Source organism: Zea mays, chromosome 2 (assembly GCF_902167145.1).
Source record: "Zea mays cultivar B73 chromosome 2, Zm-B73-REFERENCE-NAM-5.0, whole genome shotgun sequence".
Classification (NCBI taxonomy): Eukaryota; Viridiplantae; Streptophyta; class Magnoliopsida; order Poales; family Poaceae; genus Zea; species Zea mays.
In genome coordinates this window covers 149,715,949-149,736,786 of record NC_050097.1, presented here as the reverse complement: position 1 = coordinate 149,736,786, position 20,838 = coordinate 149,715,949, and the positions used below count along the sequence as shown (strand labels likewise).

At 47.4% G+C, this 20,838-nt stretch overlaps 2 protein-coding genes across 2 annotated transcripts; both read left to right on the top strand.

Moving 5' to 3' along the window:
* Positions 1 to 10,513: 10,513 nt before the first annotated feature.
* LOC100285608 (36.4 kDa proline-rich protein) lies at positions 10,514 to 11,199 on the top strand. The gene has a single exon (NM_001158499.2). The coding sequence runs from the start codon at positions 10,565 to 10,567 to the stop codon at positions 10,991 to 10,993; it is 429 nt and encodes a 142-aa protein (NP_001151971.2). The 5' UTR covers positions 10,514 to 10,564; the 3' UTR covers positions 10,994 to 11,199.
* A 4,143-nt stretch (positions 11,200 to 15,342) lies between these two features.
* On the top strand, positions 15,343 to 16,160 carry LOC100285367 (transcriptional regulatory protein algP). The gene has a single exon (NM_001158259.2). It carries the CDS (start codon positions 15,394 to 15,396, stop codon positions 15,844 to 15,846), a length of 453 nt encoding a protein of 150 aa, NP_001151731.2. The 5' UTR covers positions 15,343 to 15,393; the 3' UTR covers positions 15,847 to 16,160.
* The last annotated feature ends 4,678 nt before the right edge of the window (positions 16,161 to 20,838 follow it).

The following is a 20,838-nucleotide window of genomic DNA, read 5'->3' as shown; positions in this document are numbered from 1 at the left end:
TTTGTTTATATGTGTCCAACGCTAGTGGGACCAATACTTAGAGAGTTAGACTTTGCCAATGGAAACAATTGAGCAAATGTTCCTACACAGGCTCACCTGCTTTTCAATAAATTTCTGAACATCAACTTCAGTCAAAGAACTATCGGGGGACCTTACGATGTAGGCAATAGGAACTTCACCAGCTTCAGCATTGGGTAACCTTAGGAAAAAGCGCATATTCCCATAAGGTACAGCAAAAAAATAGATTTCTAAAACGCACACACAGAAGTAGCTATCAATCCCAATGATTAGGTGACTAAACTTACGGGATAACAACAACATCCATAATTTCTGGATGAGACAGAAGTAGCCCTTCAAGCTCGGCGGGTGCAATCTGCCGAAGAAAAATATGAAATTCGACTAAAGAAAAAACACATGATATAAGATTCAAAAGGTAAAATAACATATGTGAAGGATAATCCATTTTATGATAGTTAGATCGAATAGTAAGCAAAGAATATCAATCTACTGAATAATATTTTGTATGAATATAAATGCTTAGTAGAACTGCAAACGTTAGCTGCAGAAAGGACTCAAATGAGGCTGGACAAAGTCTCCTTTCAGTAAGCACTGTTTAGATTACTAATTTTCACCACCCACATAATTATAAATAAAAGTTTGCAGAAACTAAACATTTGTTTGCGAAAAAAATGAGAATCTTTACCTGAAAACCTTTGTACTTAATCAGTTCTTTAAGTCTATCAACTACGAAAAGCTGACCCCCTCATCAAAGTATCCAATATCATGAGTATGCAACCACCCTTGCTTGATTGTAAATTCAGTAGCTCGCACATTATTGTTCTTAGCGTGTAATGACCTTTTTTTAGAATTAATTTCTTAGCAAGTTCTTGATATTCCTGGACATTAACTGGTAGATTATCCTCCATTCTGCTCCATCAAATTGTTAAAAAAAGGTCATCCGTATGTTAAACCTCCTTGGTCTGAGTTCTATACAATATATTATTACTGCTACCTTCTCTACAGCTGCAGATGACCCCTAAGGATTCTAAACTGGTGATACACTACAACCAACAAGGTATGTATGCATTCTGTATTTAAAAAAATCAATTAGACTTCTCTTTCAGCATGAACTTACTGCTATTTCCTTTCTTCTACAAACCACCCAACCTAAGGATGCTAAAATGTGTCTCCCATTGCATAGGAGTTCTGCTCAAAGACTAACATCTAACCAGGTACTGCGTAAAAATTTATACTCCACCATGCCTTCCAAACCACATGATGAACACAACTCCAGGAATCCAGCCTTACCTCTTAGTGGCACAAGCGTCACCGTCCGGTCAGGTACATGTCAGCCATTCTAGATATGTTGCCCTGCCTGTTTACCTAATTACCATTTAAGTAGGTCATTTTTATTCTACAATACACTCCCTTAATATTTCCTATTAAGGGAAACGGCCGTGCGCATCTGACGCTCTCTGACTTCGTTTCTTGCACCCGGTTCCAACGTGTAATGAAATAATAAGACTGATGTTGGGAAGCAATACTACCTGTTTCTGTAGAATCTGTCTGTCTGTTCGGCACTCTGCGTAATTTCTGGAACAGATTCCGCGCGCATTGTTCTGCCCGTGTCGGCAACGGCGATATTCTTGCTGTCCTCATTCGTTCTTTATAGCTTGAAACCACCTATAAAGAGCAATAAGTTCATTGGACATATTACTATGTCAAAAATATCTACTCAGATGTTTCTTTGTTTTGGCCTATGAAAACTTTGTTTCTCCTGTTGTGGCTGCTATTTTTTATCTATGTATAGTGCCTATCAAGGCTCCCCTTCTTTTTAATATAAAAAAATGTCATACAAAAGGGAATGTCAAAATAGCATATAGTTAATGGCAGCAAATGTTGGACATTGCGAAGCAGGTGGTGCTAATTGGCACAGAAGGCAGTTATTTATGCTTTTAGATCCAATCCATACCTGCAGCATTGTCGCTTCTAGGTGCCCTGAAAGGAGAAGAAACCACCAGCTGGCTGCAAACGGCATTTGTCGATCGAAGCTGTGCGACCTGCGACAGAAAGAGGCAGGTGCAGAAAGAATAATTACACATCAGGTGATGGCAATCAAAGCTGATGAGACCACAACAAGGCTGATGTTTTCATCTTCCTCGGACCTGGATTGGGGGTGTAGGTAGAAAAAACGAATAAAGATATTGATTTGAGCCATGTGGCGTATCGTGAGGTTCATCGTTGCAGTATATAGGATTGAGGCCTGGGTTTTGTTAAAAGTCGAAAACGTCATAAACCCTAGAGTCTTTCTGTATACCTTAGTAACTAAATTTCAGAGTCTACAAAGTACCTAAGTTGCTCCAGATTATCTAAGTTGCAGACACACTGTCCATTGTATGAAGTTTCATAGCTATTAGTAAAACAATTTTTTTTCCGTCAATGACTTGGACTCTATACCAGACTCCTAGTGTTCTTCTATCTGCTAGTTATTTAACTACCAACATTTGAATTTGCAGTTCCACATGTTGCCTCATAGTTTCATTTTATATTAGAGAAACATAAATGTACTTAACCAAATGAAAATGAGAAACACACAAAAAAACATTTTCAGGATTGCGTGCAGAAAAAATAAATTTCAGAATCTTTCTGTATACCTTAGTGACTAAAATTTTAGAGTCTACAAAGTCCCTAAGTGTGATAAGGATCAAAGAACAAACAGAAAACAAAAGAGGACAGACTGCACACCAATGTTGAATAAAATGTAGATATTCTTTTTTAAATGGACAAGATACCCGACACTTCGTTAATGAAGTTGTTGCGATACTGGATGCATCACACGGCAGACCAACAACAAACAAAAAATCATTACGAACCAATTATGTTCATATCTAAAAATTGAGGAAGTTGTTCTTTATACACTTGGATGTGTTCTCTTTTTTTTCTTGGATGAACACGAGCTAATTGCTCTTATGTGACGAGGAATTTGGAAATTTCCTTAAATGTTAGTCATGCGGGTCTGTAGTCCATATGCCATTGCATATTAAATGCATATATGATGGATTAGAAAATAATTGAAGTGACATATAAGGAATCACCAATAACGACATTGTGATGTTTCAGAGTTTCCAACATGTTGCGCTAACGTCTTGGTCCAGATGTGGTTAGACTTTTGTAGGTCTACCTCTCTAGGATGTTAATGTCAAATTCCATAGCTCTTGTATCTATCAGTTCTTTAATACTTTCAAAGGTCAGTCTGTATGTCCTGCATGTTCGCATGATGTGTATGAAGTTACCAAAGACTTCAGCTGCTTTGGCTTTGTTATGTGTAAAGAGATATACTGGGATGAAAGGTCATATGCTAAATTTCTTCTTTCTTCTCTGGTTATATAGTCGACCAACATCACTACGATTAGTGTATGAAGTTACTATAGATCGTGGTAGGGATAGCGATGATGAAGACTTCCGAGATAGGGACTACCATGTGGCTGCACTTGCTAGTAATTTAAGCTAGGCAATTAAATCTGGTATTTACAGTAGTGAGGATATTGATGAGACCAGTTTCTCTTGATTAGTGCAGTCGTTTCACGTTTGGTCTGTTAGCATACTTTAGTGATTTATATATAGGAATATTGATTTAAATTAAAAGATTGAATAATTATTTTTTCTGAGATCCAAAATGTCGAATTACATTCAAAGAATATTCTTAAATTTGATGTACATAAACATCAAGTTTTGTTGTTGCAACATGCCAACACATTAGCAGTTTTTAAATTTTATTTAGTAACTTATCAATTTACATGCAGGCTCAAGCATCACTTGAGCGGGATGATAAGGTATATTCAGATTTACTGTTTAGATTCATTGTATCATCTAGCATTGAACTGAATAGATTGTATTTCCTGATGTTTGATGTTTTTGGTTATTATATCTTCCACAGGCTCAAACAGTTTTGGTTACTATATCTGCTACTGGGTGATGAATCTGCAAAGGCACTAATCTCCTCCCTTCGCCTTGGAGACAACCAAGAAAGGACAGATCAATGACAACTAAGGTGTTAGCTCCTCCCTAGCTTGGAACTCCACCAGTCGAAGAACTTGGGGAAGAAGAAAAGGAAGGTGACGGGGGCAAGAACGAAATCGAGAAGGAGGTAGATGCACCTAGAGCGGGGGCTCTACGGCCGGCCAAACAAAGACGACGACGCGACAACCCAGATCTACACGAAACCATGCTCGGGCAGAGCAACGATGAGGAACGGAGGGGTGTCGCGCTCACCATGGTCACAAGCTCGATGTGGGAAACCTCTCCGCCTCTTGCTCCTCCTCCTCTTTCGTCGTCCGCTTCGCCGCTGTCGAGATAATAAGGACTGAGGTTGGGAAGGTATATATATATATAGGGGGCACTTGCGGCATTCACGGACCCGGCCATCACGAGCGGAGGCCATTGCGCGCGCTGGGGGAGGGGCATCTCGCCGATGAGATTTCCGACGGTAATCGCGGGCGGGCGGTGATGTGGACAGGGACAACGTTTGGGCAGGGGACGATGAGGTTTCGTGGTAGAGGGCGGCGCATCTCGCGGGCAAGATTTCCAGGGCGCACAGTGGGGGGCGCGATGGGAGCGAACAAGGAGGGAGTGGTGAGGAGGGAGGACACCGGGACCAGGGGTAGAGGCAGGGACCGCGTGGCGGGCAGGGTGTGAGGTGTGCGAGCAACGCGAACCTGGGCCACGATGCTCTTGTAGCGTGCCTCGATCCTGGTGGCATCATCCACAGGCAGCACCTGGAGGAATCTGTACCAGTCCACGCCCCCACGGCCGGCGGTGGCGCAGAAGAGGACCTCGTGCACCGGGAGCATCTCCAGGGCACCCTCCAGCCTGGGGTTCGTCTGAAGCGTCCGCAGCAGCAGCGCCCTTGCGCCCGCGTCGTTCTAAGCCCGCATCCTCGTCGTGATCGTGTCCCGCTGCGCCTCCTCCGTCTCTCCATCCTCCATCTTGTGCCGGAAGAACAAGGTCAGAGGCAAGCATTGCGCTTGCGCCGCATATTCCAATTGGGATTTAAGCGAACTCAGCGCGGCAGAGCCTAGCCTAAGCGTTCCATCAGACGCGAATGAGGAATGGGAAAGAAACGAAGATCTGTGTCCTTACCGAACTGATCGATCCTGCTCCGCGAGCCCGCGACGCCCAGGGGTCGGTGCGAATGGAGGAAATCGTAAACCCTAGCACCCAGCCATGGATTATCTCGCGGGATGTGAACCGATCGGATCAATGCCGGACGTGGCTTCTGGATGTGGAGGCTTGCGGGAAGAGGAGTGAGGTGGAGGTGGAGGTTGAGGTGAGGGAGGCCATGGCGTGCGGCGGAGGCAGGTGAGGCTAGGGTTGCAGGGTGGGCAAGCGAGCGTGGTTTGAGCGGGGGCGGGTGAGCCGGTGAGGCGGGGGGTCGGGGCGCACGAACGGACGTGGGATTTGGCGGATCAGGCGGGGCGACGAGGCGCACGGACGGACGGTGTAGATTTGATGATATAGATGGACGGCGTAGATTCTTGGAAGGCAGAACCAGGGGAGGCAGCCTACCCCTTAGAGCCTTAATAGGTAGTATATATATATATATATATATATATATATATATATAAGCAACATGGAATTAAATTCTATCATACATTTAGATACATCAAAGTCTTGTTTTTAATTACAACTATCACACATTCTATACATCAAAGTTTTCACCGAAGCTCTAAACTCTGGTATGGCTAATGAACCGGTAGGATCGTGGTATTTTCCTTCAATGGGAATGACCTCTTTCATTATGAACGTGCATAGGTTCTCATTTATGCCATACAATGCACTTTCGTGCAAGTTATCTAGCTTTTCTCGTTGAAATTCATGTAAAGGAAGTATATAAACATTATCTATTTACACTCGATAACACATTTTCATCTTTAATGGTTTAAATACATACATGACTATTACTAACAATACCTGGTCAGGGTTTGTAATGTATCGTCCGTTCTGTCTCATGAACCCATATAGGACCGATCTGGATGGTTGATTAAGTCGGTCAAACCTGTTTATTTTTACTGGCGCGTGGTAACTGAAACCGCGAGTGAAAATTTATACGTACCGCTAGGTTAGAGCTCTTTTCTACCGGTGCTCCTGTTCGAGTGTCTATAGCATTCCACGTGCTCCATACGTACGTACATACATGTACTAATAGCACTATATATGTACAATAGCACTATTCTGTCAAGAGTTAGGCTGGTGATGCATGACTCTAGCTAGTGCCACTCTGTTTTTATCATATTCTGTTACTTCCTATTGGTATCAAAAATCATAGGGATAATAAGTATGAGAATTGTATTATTTACCCTTTGCCTTCTTGGTGATTCTTGTTCGGATTTTCTTCCATCCAAATGTTGTATCTCATCATGAGAGAGAGGAAAGAAAGAAATGGATGCCGAGACTGCCGAACGAAGCTTCTGACAGCAAAACAGAGTGAGGAGGAGGCATTTTCCCTCCATCCGGTAATAAATGCTGGTTGTTGTTCTCTATTTTACCAGTCTCCCACAGCAGCATGGTTTGCCGGCTGTTGGATTGCTTCTAGCGATGACAATTTAACCGATATATGATAGGTGCGGATACTGGTGAAGATTTTGACACGCGGATGCAACCCGCACTAGACCCGATGTTTTGTGGGTACGAGTTTCTATTTTAACCCACGGGTGACACACCCAACCCAAAATTTGGTTCACTCTTTATTTTGTGCAATAATGACTAAGATACAATAGCGATTATTTTTAATCAATGACTTGGCTAATGATTCATGAAATGTTTTGTTGTTGCTCTGCATAAGAATGCTTAAAATCTATAGATATAAATCAATTAACGCTGGTATTTAATTACTTATAGCTGAATTATTGCTTGAAAGTGTACAATGAGTAAAACCCGTGGGTGACTCGAAACCCACCCGAAATCCGATGGGTTTGGGTGTAGGTTTAAAATTGCACCCGCAGGTGCGATCGCGGGCGGGTTTAGGTAGACTACACGGGTATGATCACGAACGGATTTTTGCTCCACCTGACCCGGTCCCGACCCATTGCCATCCCTCATTGCTTTCAACGATGGAGAGAGCAGCTGGCTGCTCCTGCTTTCGATGGGCGATCCCAGTCCTGTAAAACTACCGGTGTAGATAGTTATACTCTAAAACTCAACTTTCTCATTTTCCCCTCAATTCCCTCGATTGCCGGAGGTGACTTGAGTTTTCGAACTAGCTCTGACGGTGTACATTTTATTAGCCTTTCACATTATCGGAAGTCGAAAACGCCTATAAAATTAGCTGGGAAGCACCAGTACTAATGCTCTAAGTACAAGTGTGAACTGATGGGCTAAATGTGCTTTTTTATTTTGTTTGCCTAATTAATGGTGCGGAGATTTAGTTTGTTTGCCAAAATAGTAACGTAGCATATAGAAATTACCTCATGCTGGTGAGTGATGGTAAGAAGATGAGAATTGGAAACTAGGTACGTAGTTTTACAGATGTAGTAACAGTTATGAAGGCATTGGAGACAAGGAATACTTATGAAAATTGGTCATCGTTGATTAAATTATTTATATATATGTCGAGATAGGGCAACATGCATGCATGCACGTATGCATGTATGACTACTGCTACAATGTCTATAGCATTCCACGTGCTCCATACGTATACATACATGTACTAGTACTATATATATGTACAATACACGATACACACTATTAGAGTGTTTGGTTTGAGAAATAATCATACCGTCCAAATTAAGGTGGTGCATCATGGGTTCATTCCTCATATTTAGTGGGATGACTCCATTCCTCATATTAGTACTAACTAACTATGAGAAATGAGATGATGATGGATCAACTCATTCTATTCCACAAACCAAACAAAAACAGTGAGGAATGAGAAGACGATGAACTAGTCCATTCCCCAAACCAAACACCCCATATATGTACAATACATGTACTAGCACTATTCTGTCAAGAGTTAGGCTGGTGATGCATGACTCTAGCTAGTGCCACTCTGTTTTTATCATATTCTGTTACTTCCTATTGGCATTGGAAGCTGGTGATCATCTATTGGTAATAACGGAGCAAGTTTGTGCTAGCAAAGTAACCGTTGTTTTGGAACCGCCGATGAAAATGTTATTTTCACTGGAGGTTGGTTAAGAAAACCACTAGTGAAAATAGCATTTTTACAGACGGTTTTCTTTATTAGATCGTCAGTTATAGTTTTTCCGACTTTTTTTTCAAATTTTCAAACAAAACTGAATTTTACATATATATATATATATACACACTACTATATAAGACTCTAATGTAGACCATTCGTGCACCGTGGTTCTGCCTCCTATTCTGCCCCCCCCCCCCCCCCGACTCTAGCAGGTGGGCCTGTTGGAACTTGCTCTCAGCAGCAAGAAGGCCAACAAGGGTGAACAGTGGTGACAACAGGGTTACGTGCACGGGGGCAATAGCTCTGTTAATCTAGCCTCTCACGGGCACTGTGCGGGGGTATTTATAGGTATCTGAGTGCCCAGCGTCTTGTGTTAAGGACGCATGTGCCCTCAGACACCTATTTTATCCCCAGAATATTCCCATAAAGCAGGGTTACAAGCTGTAATTACAAGTATTCCTTTACAAGTTAGGCCCGTAATACAAAGGCAGCCACGCGGGGCCCGTTACAATGGGCCAGATTACACGTGGGCCTTGGGGCTGAACGAGGACGCGCCGTGGGAGGACGTCGCCGCAAGCCTTCGTCATAGTGCCAAGTCTTGCGAAGGGTGTCCCTGCCCGCTTTGTCTCTGTCGGACCAGCGGCTGCAGCGAAGGCCTCGAGCGAAGGGTGGCGTCTTTGCCTTCGCCCCAACAGGGCCCATGGCTCCTCCCCATGTCAGTGTCTACGTCTCTCACACTCAAGCAACCCAACAGCCCATTTAACCAAAAACAAACACAGATTAGGAGTGCGGCGTTGCAGACTGTCTTGGTGCCTCCTCGGGGCGCCTACACGACGAACTGAGAAATAGTACTACATCCTCCGCACCTGAGTTTATAAGCCAGTTTCTGCACCATTTGGTAGTTCATATGGTACTAATTTAAAGTTGCAACACCCATAAAAACGAAGTCACATACGTCGTGGGTTGGATGTCTTATTGCGGTCCAAATAGAGCAGAGCGAGCAAAGTACTGGGGCGGCCCATATCTCTGACAATTTCTTCGTGCGTGGCTCACTTCGTTCTCTCCATGCTAGGCTAGCTCCCCTCCACAAACGTAGCAACCGCTCCCAGTATTTTATTATTATTGTAAAGATTTTTGAAATATGTTTTAAAAAGTATCCATTTAAACAAAGCCTATATATGTGATATATATCCGTGGATTGCTGGAACACAATATTTTTTATATACCAATGTATTTTATCATATTAATTCCGTAGCAACGCACGAACAAATGACTAGTATATATATTAAAAGCAACATGGAATTAAATTCTATCATACATTTATATATATACATCAAAGTCTTGGGTTTAAGTACAACCCATCACACATTCTATACATCAAAGTTTTCACCAAAACTCTAATAACTACCTCAGCTAGAGATAATCTACTAATTTTGTGAGCACTCTAAACTCTGGTCTGGCTAATGTACTGGTAGTATCGTGATATTTTACTTCAATGAGAATGACATCTTTCATTATGAACGTGCATATGTCCGCAATTATGCCATACAATGCACTTTCGGTCAAGTTCTATGGCTTTCCTCGCTGAAATTCCTATAAAGGAAGTTTATAAACATTATCTATTTACACTCGATAACACATTTTCATCTTTAATGATTTAAATACATACATGACTATTACTAATAATACCTGGTCAGGGTTTGTGATGTATCGTCCGTTCTGTCTCATGAACCCATATAGGACCGATCTGGATGGTTGATTAAGTCGGTCAAACCTGTTTATTTTTACTGGCGCGTGGTAACTGAAACCGCCAGTGAAAATTTATATGTACCGCTAGGTTAGAGCTCTTTTCTACCGGTGCTCCCGTTCGAGTGTCTATAGCATTCCACGTGCTCCATACGTACGTACATACATGTACTAATAGCACTATATATGTACAATAGCACTATTCTGTCAAGAGTTAGGCTGGTGATGCATGACTCTAGCTAGTGCCACTCCAAACATTCATCTAGCGGTAGGGCGCGCGACGCATTGGTCTTCCTTTTGCTTTTGTGAGCCGACGACGGCAAATAAAGCCCTAGACTGGAGATGCAATGAAGCAGCTAGGATATGGGACGAGAGGACGGCCTCAAATGTCCAGGAGGGTACGTTCTATATGGCTGAAAACTTGTGCGCTTCAATTCATTGGTGGTGTGCCGCCGCCGGCTAGCAGGACACAAGCACGCAAACCTGGCTGACCTTGATGCCTGCTCCGCCATGCATGGGCAAAACTTGTGCTGAGAGATTGCCGGCCTATAAATACTAGCTAGGCACGCCTCCAAGCACACAAAGAAACACACACACACACAACACTACCGTTTCATCAGTGCGATGGCATCCAACAAGTCCATTGCGCTCCTCGTCCTTGCCTTGGCACTCATGTTAACGGTTTCAGTGCATGGACAGTTATCGTCGCCGACGCCTGCACCAACTCCTGCTGCTGCAGCCCCAACGCCTACACCGACACCATCACCATCCCCTGCACCAGCACCAGCACCGACGACAACACCTGCTCCGGCACCATCCCAAAACCGATGTCCCCCTGGCTTCCCTAACCTAATCTCCTTAATTGAAGGCATTAAGACGTTCCTTCAACAGGGCATTACTCTTGTCCCCGTTCCATTACCTGTGACGAACCAACAAGGCAACAACAACAGCAGCCGCATATGCTTGTGCTATCCCTCTACTACAACAGTGTTTGGCACTCGCAACATCAAAGGTCCCTACAAATGCGTTCCTGCAGGCCCTCCCTTTATCTGAACGCGCGTATATGCAACCATGCAGAAATGTGCGCCGTGGATGTATGGCTTAGAGCCTTATATGAATAAGTGCATGTGCGGTCTCTGTGTGTGTGGAGGTTGACTAATTCCATGCATGCATCTGTTTAATTTGCAGTGTGTGTGCATGCTGCTGTTGTTGTACCTGTGTCCTCAAAATATATATCAATATACTTATTATACATACCGGAAAACTGAGCGCACCTGACTTCCATTCTATCGGCAATCCTCATCCGATCCATATTTGAGGGTATAGAATAATAAAGCAAGTTATATAATGTTGAGTGTTTTATATTTTCTATAGGTAAGGATATGTCGTCCTAAACTCACTCATGAGTGATTGACACAACGCGGATTTATGAAAACTCTATAAGGTTTGAACGAATTTTCTACAGCATAACGCAACAGGAATCAAGGAAATCCTCTTCGGCCACATTAACCCCGTCGGCACTTGGACAAGCCAATGGGTGACAAGAGTTATTATTAGTGAAACCAGCATGACATGATCTGACAACGTATTGCGTATCCATCTAACCACTGTTTTCAAGTAACCTTCTTTTTAATATATGCTGCATTTTTTTCTGTGAGATGGTAGGCTATGTTTTGATACCGCAACGCAGACGCGTTGACATTGTGTTCCTCTGCAAATTACAAGCCCGAAAACGATGCTATCTCTTTGTATTTTAATTCTTCCGCAATGCACCCTTCAACTCGTCTCTTATTACTAATCATTGCACGTAGCTTCTTTAGTGTCCTTTCAATGTGATACATCCATGTATACTGGACAGGACCACGTACCTTAGCTTCGTATGGTAGGTGAACAAGTAGATGTTGCATCAGATTGAAGAAACCTGGAGGAAATATTTTTTCAGGTTTGCATACCAAAACTGGTATTTGTGGTTCAAGCTTCTTCATCATCTCTTTCTTTATTTCTTTAGCACAAAGGTGTCTATAAAAGTAGCTTAACTCCGCTAACGCTTTCCACACATCATTTTTTTTACAAAACTACGAAACATAACAAGGAGTCTTTCCATTATTATGTGGTAGTCATGACTCTTCAACACGGAAAACTTGGTCGTCTTCAAATTCAGAGACCTTTTAAAGCCCGCGGCGTAACCATCTAGAAACTTTTAAATTTTTCAACCATTTCATTAATTGTTTCTTCCCTTTAGGTTTAAGACTGAAAGGAGCACGTGGCTTCTTCTCGTTCTCTCCTAGCTCCATAGTTGGTCGACTACAAATTAAGGCCAAGTCTTTTCTAGCCTTAGGGTTGTCTTTTGTTTTGTTTTGTCCATAGGTAAGGATATGTCCTAAACTCACTCATGAGTGATTGACACAACACGGATTTATGACAAGCCTTTAAGGTTTGAACGAATTTTCTATAGCATAACGCAACAGGAATCAAGGAAATCCTAACCCCCGCCAGCACTTGGACAAGCCGATGGGCGATAGGAGTTAATGTAGTCCCTATTGGCTAGTCCTACATCCGACTGGAGTAAATTAATTTCCATTGGCCTAACACCCACGCCGATGGGAGTTAACTAACTCATGTCGGCTGCCAACCTTTTAGACGGGAATCGCCCTTTGACATTTCATCCTAAGCAACAACGACAACAAATGCCTATGCTTTCTGACATCTATTACCAACATCAATGGTCCCTACAAATGTGTCCATGCAAGCGGCTCTCCCTTAATATGAGCATATATGGGTGCACGCATCAGAAAATGTGGTATATTTCTTATTGTGAAACACACATGTTTCATAATCTCTAAGGCATGAGCTTGAGTGAAATTTTGGCAACATAACCTCGTTGTTCTCCAATGTACGTCAGGAAATAGTGCAATTAGAGAACATAGAGGTTATCCTACCGAAACTACGCAGGAGCACATGCCTTTATCATAAACACAGGCTCTGTTGGTCACTCTGAGGTTGTCCAATAAAGGGATAATTTTGGCCCAACACACCTCACATACGTTGCATGTGAGGTGTGTTGGGCCAAACGGGTGACCCCTAGGTTTCGTTTGTTGACACTACGTCACTACGATATACTAAGAATAACTAGAATCATCATGCATTATTACATAATTCAACTAATAAACCACCAATACAATATTATATACGAAATAACATTGTTATGGGTGACAAATCATATAAAATGACATTATTTCCGAGGGCATAATATTTATCCTCGGAGATTAAAAAATCAAATTATCTACACATGCCTAAATAAACTAAAACAAGCTAATTTAATTAGATAATCAAATTATGGCCATCAGACATAACAAACTAAATTATATTAAACATACAAATCATTTAATTTCACATAAAATAACTACAAGCAAACAACACATGCATCTATAAAACTGTACAAAATGAAGAATACTCACGTAGCGGCGAGACGACGCGAGCACTATCGATGGAGGCACCGGGCATGGGTGTGGGCATACGCGGGCGGGCGTGATCGATAGCGTGGTCGAGATGGCCGATGGCGGGCGACGTAGAGGCGGACGGGGCCACAGAAGATGTGGGTGCCGACGGGCGGGGGGACATGGTGCCCTTGAGGCCGGGCGCGGGCGGCGGCGAGGCGGAGTGGCAGCGGTGGCGGAGTGGAATTGGCGTCGGTGCAGAGACAGAGAGTGGGCAGGCGAGCGTGCGAAAAGTGAAACAGTACAGTCGGGCACCGTTTCCTTAATATTGCTTATGTCCGACAATTTATCTGCTAGTCGTCGAACGTAAGTCTTATTTTTCGACGGCTGACAGATAAGCCGTCAGACGTAAGGTTATTTTCGAGGTCCATTTAAAGTCGTCGGACGTCAATTTAATGTCCGACGGTTGGCTCTGATCATGCCGTCGGAAATAAGATGGTCCTCGGATATTTCTCTGAAGGCATCACAGACGAATATTAGATGTGGTGTATCAACCGATGCCCTAGGCCTCGGCCTGAGAAAACTAAGATGTTATTATGCATACACGCAGTACGTCTAAAATACATGTACTAGCGCTATTCAGTCAGAAGTTAGGTCAGCAATATTATTTTTTTGAAAGACGCGGCAAGAGAATTGCCACGTCCAAGCTTTATTAAGAGGAAAAAGAGAACACACTTACAGACACTTAACTAGCCAAACAGCTCCCGAAAAAGCCACCCAAGAACTCAAGAAAGAGAAAAAAGGATAAAGAACGCTACGCAGAGACACTAGCAACCAAAGTCAAAAGAATTAGCAATTCGTTGCTGCCCAAAAACATCCTTGATTAACCCTGCAATCACACACTCTGACTTCTCTAGGCTTTGGAAGGTTCTGCGGTTCCGCTCTTTCCAAATCTCCCACCAGAAAAGGATGATCAAACCATCAAACTCTCTCCTTGAGCATTTATCGACTTTGGCTCTGCACTTGTTCCACCAAGTGTATATTGACGAAGATTGTGCCATCCCTGGCAGCAACGCGAGGTCAAGCCAGTGAGAAAGCTGCGCCCACACCGCCCTAGTGAAGATACAGTTTTGGAACAAGTGGGTTATAGCTTCTGGTTCTTGTTTGCAAAGTCTGCAAATTGGATCATTATTCCAACCTCTTTTCTGGAGATTTTCAGCTGTTAAGATCTTATTATGCAGCAGAGTCCACGCGAAGAAACGACATTTTGGCTCCACTTTCGCCTTCCAAATTGGTAATAGATTGCACTTGGCATACAAATTTTATGCTTGCAAGTTAGGGCTGGCTGCATTAGTCTTATGTATGGGTATGTACAACCCTATTTAATATGGAGTATTTTGAAGGGTCTATAAAAGTCTAAGTGGAAAAATATATAAGACACGGGCAAAGAGCCTGTCTTCTCACAACTTTCTATACAGTTGTCTGTATTGATGATCCAGGGTCTGAGAATTGCTTAATGGTTGTACATATGCCCTAATGTATATCGTGGGACAAGCACAAGCCATATAGGTTGGCAGGCAGCTGGCATCTGCATGCATGAGTTGAATAATGTGCGCACGCTTGTCATCGTGGTATCTTTCCGCCTTCTGCTTTCTGTGAGCCGACGTACGACGGCGAAGCCCTAGATTGGAAGTATGGAAGTAGCCAGCTAGCAATAGGACGGGACGAGGACGACCTCAAATGTCCAGGAGGGTACGTTCCATACTTCCCATACGGTTGGAAACCTGCATGCGTTTCGTTGGGTGCCGCCGCCAGCATGCAGGGACAATGACGACGACGTACGGACGGACTGAGCAGAGACACATTTGCAAACCTGCTGGCTGACCTTGACCTTGATGCTCCCTCCGCATATGGTGTGCTGAGAGATCGCCTATAAATACAAGGTATGCCCAGCTAGTATGACTCCAAGCACAAACGACTAACACACGGTTTGGAACACATCACGGTTTCAGTGCCATGGCACCCAACAAGTCCGTTGGTCACCCTGCGCTCCGATTCCTAGCCGCTATGGCACTCGTGTTAACGGTATCAGTCTGTGGCCAGTCGTCGTCTCCAGCTCCGACGCCTGCTCCAGCCCCGGCGCCTGCAACGACTCCTGCTTTAGCCCCAATAATGCCAGCGCCGACTCCTGCTCCGACGCCTGCAACGACTCCTCCTGCTTCAGCCCCAACGGCGCCAGCACCGACACCAGCGCCAACACCATCACTGACACCAGCGCCGACTCCTGCCCCGGCGCCATCCGAAAACCGGTGTCCCCCTGGCTTCCCTAACCTAATCACCTTAATTCAAGCCATTAAGACCACCTATCCTAATAAGTGCAATATTATTATTGTCCCCGTTCCATTCTCGCCGGTAAACCCAGGGTCGGGCATTCTTCCATTTCCACCCTACAAATGCCTGTGCTACTGATTTCCCATTATTAGGATTCCATGGCCCGGCATCCCCACCTACAAATGTGTTCCTGTAGGCACTCCCGGCCCTTAACAGTATGAGCATATATATATTTGGGTGCACGGAAACTATGCAGAAATGTGCGCATGCATACTTAAGTATGAATAAGTGCATGTGAGCGAGGTCTGTATCTGGAGGTTGATTAGTTCCATACATGGGCGCAGTGTGTGCATGGTAAGGGACAATTAATTGACCTACAGTTGTGTGTAATGCGTGACATGCTGTTGTTGTTTTACTATATACTACTTAAAGTGCATCAACAATCCATGAACTATTTTTGGCACAGAAACCCCATTGTTGGAACTTGCTCTCAGCAGCAAGGAGGCCAACAGGGGTGAACAGTGGCGACAACAGGGTTACGTGCTCGGGGGCAATAGCTCTGTTAATCTAGCCTCTCACGGGCACTGTGCGGGGGTATTTATAGGTATCTGAGAGCCCAGCGCCTTGTGTTAAGGAAGCATGTGCCCCCAGACACCTAGTTTATCCCCAGAATATTCACATAAAGCAGGGTTACAAGCTGTAATTACAAGCATGCCTTTACAGATTAGGCCCGTAACACAAAGGCGGCCACGCAGGGCCCGTTACAATGGGCCAGATCACACGTGGGCCTCAGAGCTGAACGAGGCCGCGCTGCGGGATGGCGTCGCCGCAGGCCTTCGTCTGGTGCCGAATGGAGCGAAAGGTGTCCCCGCCCGTTTTGTCTCTGTCGGACCAGCGACTGCAGCGAAGGCCTCGAGCGAAGGGTGGCGTCTTTGCCTTCGCCCCAACATTTGCCCTCCGAGGGACCAGTTCGACAAAGTCACCTGGTGCCGAAGACGTCGCTAGATGGCGGAGACGCTGCCCTCGCTCAAAGTGGTTCCGCGGGGGTTTTTGATGTGACCGTTGATGGACGGCGTACTGTTGGATTGCGGGTTTCCCGAAGCGTCGCGCCCTGTCGGATTGCGGGTTTCCCGAAGAGCCGCGCCCTGCCTATAAAAGGGGGTGGGGGTTGGCGCTGTTTGAACTTTGCCTTCCGCGCTCCGTGAAAACCCTAGCCGCCCGCCGTCTTGCTGCTCCTCTTCTTCCGCTGCCCTCTTGCTCGCCGGAGTTCTGGCGCGAGTGAAGCAGACCGCCCGCCGCCGCCGACGGTACGTAGCAATGGCGTCCTCTTCTTCTTCCGCTGCCACTACGCCGCCGGCCGCCGCCTCGTCTGAGGAGACGTTGAGTAGCTTGATGGTGGAGGAGTTGCGCGCCGGCGACTCTGTTGATTTTGGTGTGTCGCGGATGACGTCAGCCCGCGTTGAAGATATGCAGCGGTTGGGCTACTTTGGCGGCGGAGTTGCTCGTGCTCCGGGGACGGAGGAAGTCCCCGAGCCGGAGGGTGAGTTGGTCGTTTTCGAGGCGTTCTTCGTCGCCGGTCTCCGCTTGCCTGCGCACCGGTTTGTTGGCGAAGTCCTGCGTAGATTCAACGTTCAAATACATCAGCTGACACTGAATGCCGTGGTGGCACTGTCGAAGTATGTCTGGGCGACGACTTCGTACGGCGGACAGCCGTCGGTTGAAGTTTTTGCGAAGTATTATTGTTTGCACTGGCAGAAGAGGATGATTGGGGACGAAGTTGCCCAGTTCGGGTCATGCACATTCACGCCGAAGACCGGCAAGACCACAATGCAAGTAGTGGAGTTGGTTCCGTGCGCCCGCAACAAGTGGGGCAATTGGAATGAATTTTGGTTTTACGTTGCTGAGGCTACTGTCGAAGGCCATGAAGGACTCCCCGTGTCTGAGATGTGCTCTCATTATTACTCTGCGTATCCGCCCTTTGAAGTGGCAGAGGAGGATGCAAACGAAGGGGCCCTTCGGTGCGCCGCCGGTCAGAGCAGTGGGCGTGATTTAGTTGAAGAGTTCGTGGCGTACGGGGTGTGGCCCTTGGCGCATGGCTGGGCGTTGGGCGAAGTGTGCCCTCGCCAGATGCCCTTTCACGGAGGAAGGGAGGTGCGAAGTCCTGCCTTCGCACTGAATCTGCGAAACCGCGACCCGGCCGCCTTTGTGCGCGATGCGGAGGACGGGGCGGTGCGGCTCGTGGGGCGTTACGTGCCGAGGACGGAAGGCCAGCGCAGCTTTGATATCCGCGGGTCAAATGACCGTTTGAACAGGGTCTTCGAATTAAATCAATTGCCGTACGACGGCTATCCTGGTCAAGATGAAGCAGACCGCCGTGGGAAGAAAACGGCGGTGGAGACTGGAGACGACCCTGCGCCGGCGGCCGCCCCTTCCTCAAAAAAGAGAAAATTAGGTACTGCGATGGGAGGACTTGGGGTGTCTGATAGTTTTGCTAGAGAGTTAATGAGGACGTGTGCGGCCCCGGGGGAAAGGATGTCTTCGCCCGAGCTCCGGGAGTCTTCGGCTCGGATGATGAGGGTTACCGGGGGTTGCTGGCCTAGGAATGTTCCTATCCCCTGCGCGGCTGGCGAGGACTGTTTTACATCTCGTATGGTTCGTCAGTGGAGAGTTTTTCCTTACGGGCGGAATATCGTTGCTGTTGTGTGGGCAGTGATGGACAAGGATCGCCAAGGTGCGGCGCAAAAACGCCAGGCGGCTGTCAGGCTGCATGAAGCTAGGCCGAAGAGGCAACGGGGGGCTGCGAAGGCGGGCGCCTCTGCACCTAGCAAGGCGCCGGAGGCAACGGCGGGCGCCGGAGGCTCCAAGTTAACGAAGGTGGTGCCGCCGGCCAGCGGAGTGGCGGAGGCTTCGAAGGCGGCCCGAGCGTTGCCGTTGTCGGGCAAGCGCGTTGCGGACTTCGGCACCGATATTACTGTAGACGACTATCTTGGTGGTAAGTCGTTGGCCCATTATTATTATTATATACATTTTTTTTAAATTCGAAGATGCGTTGCAGGGTCGGACGAGGGCCAGCTTGCTATGGTTGCGCCTGGCGTGGAGATCGCGACGGCGGCCATAGTGCCGAAGGCGAGGGGCGAGGCCCTTGACGCCGGAGGCGAGGTGTCGGCCCTCGCGGTGGTCAGGGACGAGGCGGGCGCAGCGACCCGCCGGCTGAAGGGAGTGACGGAGGCGCTGAGTCAGGCGACGGAGGCGCTGAGTCAGGTCCGCTGAGTTATACTCTCTCCCCCACCTCTTTCTTTTGGGGCAACGACCTTACGTGTGCTCTGCAGGTGGCTGACTTCGCCAGCCGTACTGCGTCGGGGGCCCTCACGGCAGCTGTGTCTGCCGAAGTCGAGAGACTTCGGACACAACATGCTGACGCTGTCCGTGAGAAATCGGCCTCCGACAGCAAGTGCCGTAAGCTGACGGACAGGGTGGCCGCCCTGGAGAGGGAGAAGGCTGACCTCCGGCGCCAACTGGCGGCAGAGAGGAGAGAGGCAAACGAGGCCATCGCCAAGGAGCAGGCTGCGCAGGCGGAGGCCAAACTGGCGCGGGCGGAGGGCAATCTTGCCAAGGAGCTCGCCGAACATCTGCAAGAGCGGCTTACTGCCCTGGAGAGCCGCGCGAAGGGGGCCGAGGCCGTGATGCGTGCGGAGGCTGAACGGACGCGCGCTCAGCTTATGGATACATATCGCGAGCTGGGCGCGCGGACCGGCGACTTCGAGGTGCCGGACCGAGAGCCCGGGCTTCGTTGTCTGCAATGGGTGCAGGAGGAGCTGCAGGAACTCCCCACTGTTGTGGGGGGGTTTATGTCGTACGCCTCCCTGGTCACCTGCGAGGGGGCGATGAACGCACTCTCCCGCGAAGGGTGCCGACACTTCGAGGTCTTCGACCAGGCAGATGAAGATTTTGAGCGAGATGTCTATAAGGTCGAAGACCCCGTTGTGAAGGAATCTGCCGGGGCCCTCTACGACCGGATGTGGGGTCCGCATGGTCGTGAGGTGGTCAGGGAGCGGGCCGAGACTGCGAGGGCTCAGGTAACGTTGTTGTTTGTTTGGCGTTTGCTGTATGCGGGCTGTGCGTGTGTTTGCTGAATTTGTGTGTCTTGTGCTAGGCGGCGCGCGGCGAGCGGGTGGACGACTTCGGGGCTCTGAACAGCGCGCTGCCAGACCCGGAGCCGACCCTTGCGGAGGCTGTGACTGGGGTCGCCCTGGAGCCAACCCCGGAGACCGCAGTGATCGCGACGGCTGCCCCCACATCCGCTGCGGCCGGCGAAGACCTGCCCCCGAAGGTGGCCGAAGGCGCCCCTGATGCCCCCGCAGCTGCTGTGCCGAGTGCTCAAGATCCCGCGAAGGTGGCGGCGGAAACAACGGCGGAGGCAGCGGCGGAGGCAACGGCGGAGCCAACGGCGGAGGCTCCCGCAGCGTCAGGGCCTTCGCAGGTGGCGTAGTGGGTGTTTAGGGTTGGGGAATTTTTGGATGTTGTGCTGAATTTTGGTTGCTGCGCAGGTTCAAGATTTTGGGCCTGCGCACGCAACCGCTACTACTGAGTTTTTGGCGGCTTCGACCGCGGAAGGTGGGAATGAATATGGTGGGTCTGTATCTGAGTTTTTTTGACTTTACTGACTCTGGGAGCTCGGTTGAGTGGACTGAGGAGTCGTCGGAGGAGGACTTGGATTATTTTGCGGCCTTGGACGTGGCTGCGGCGGAGGCTTCGCCACACGCCGTGGACGCGCCAGACGTGCCAGGTCCTAGCACCGGGCGCCGACGACGAAGGGCGGTTGCAAAGCGTAGGGTTAGTGCGGAGGAAGGGGCTCGGCTTCGCGTGAGTAGGGCTGGTCGGCAGGAGCTGTTGTCTTTGCCGGCCGCCGCGGGTACAGGGGAAGGGGAACTGCGAAGTCTTTTTGCGGGTGAGGAGCTTAGGATAATGTTATTTAATTATAGGGAGATGGGAATTATTCCTAAGGTTGAGCCGATGTAGAGTGTGGCGCCCTCGCTTGTATATGTGTACAGGCTTGTAAGATGAAGTTGTGTGCCCTCGCGTGCCTGTGCTTGCGAGGGCGTTGTGTACTTTGTCTGGTATGGTTGGCTA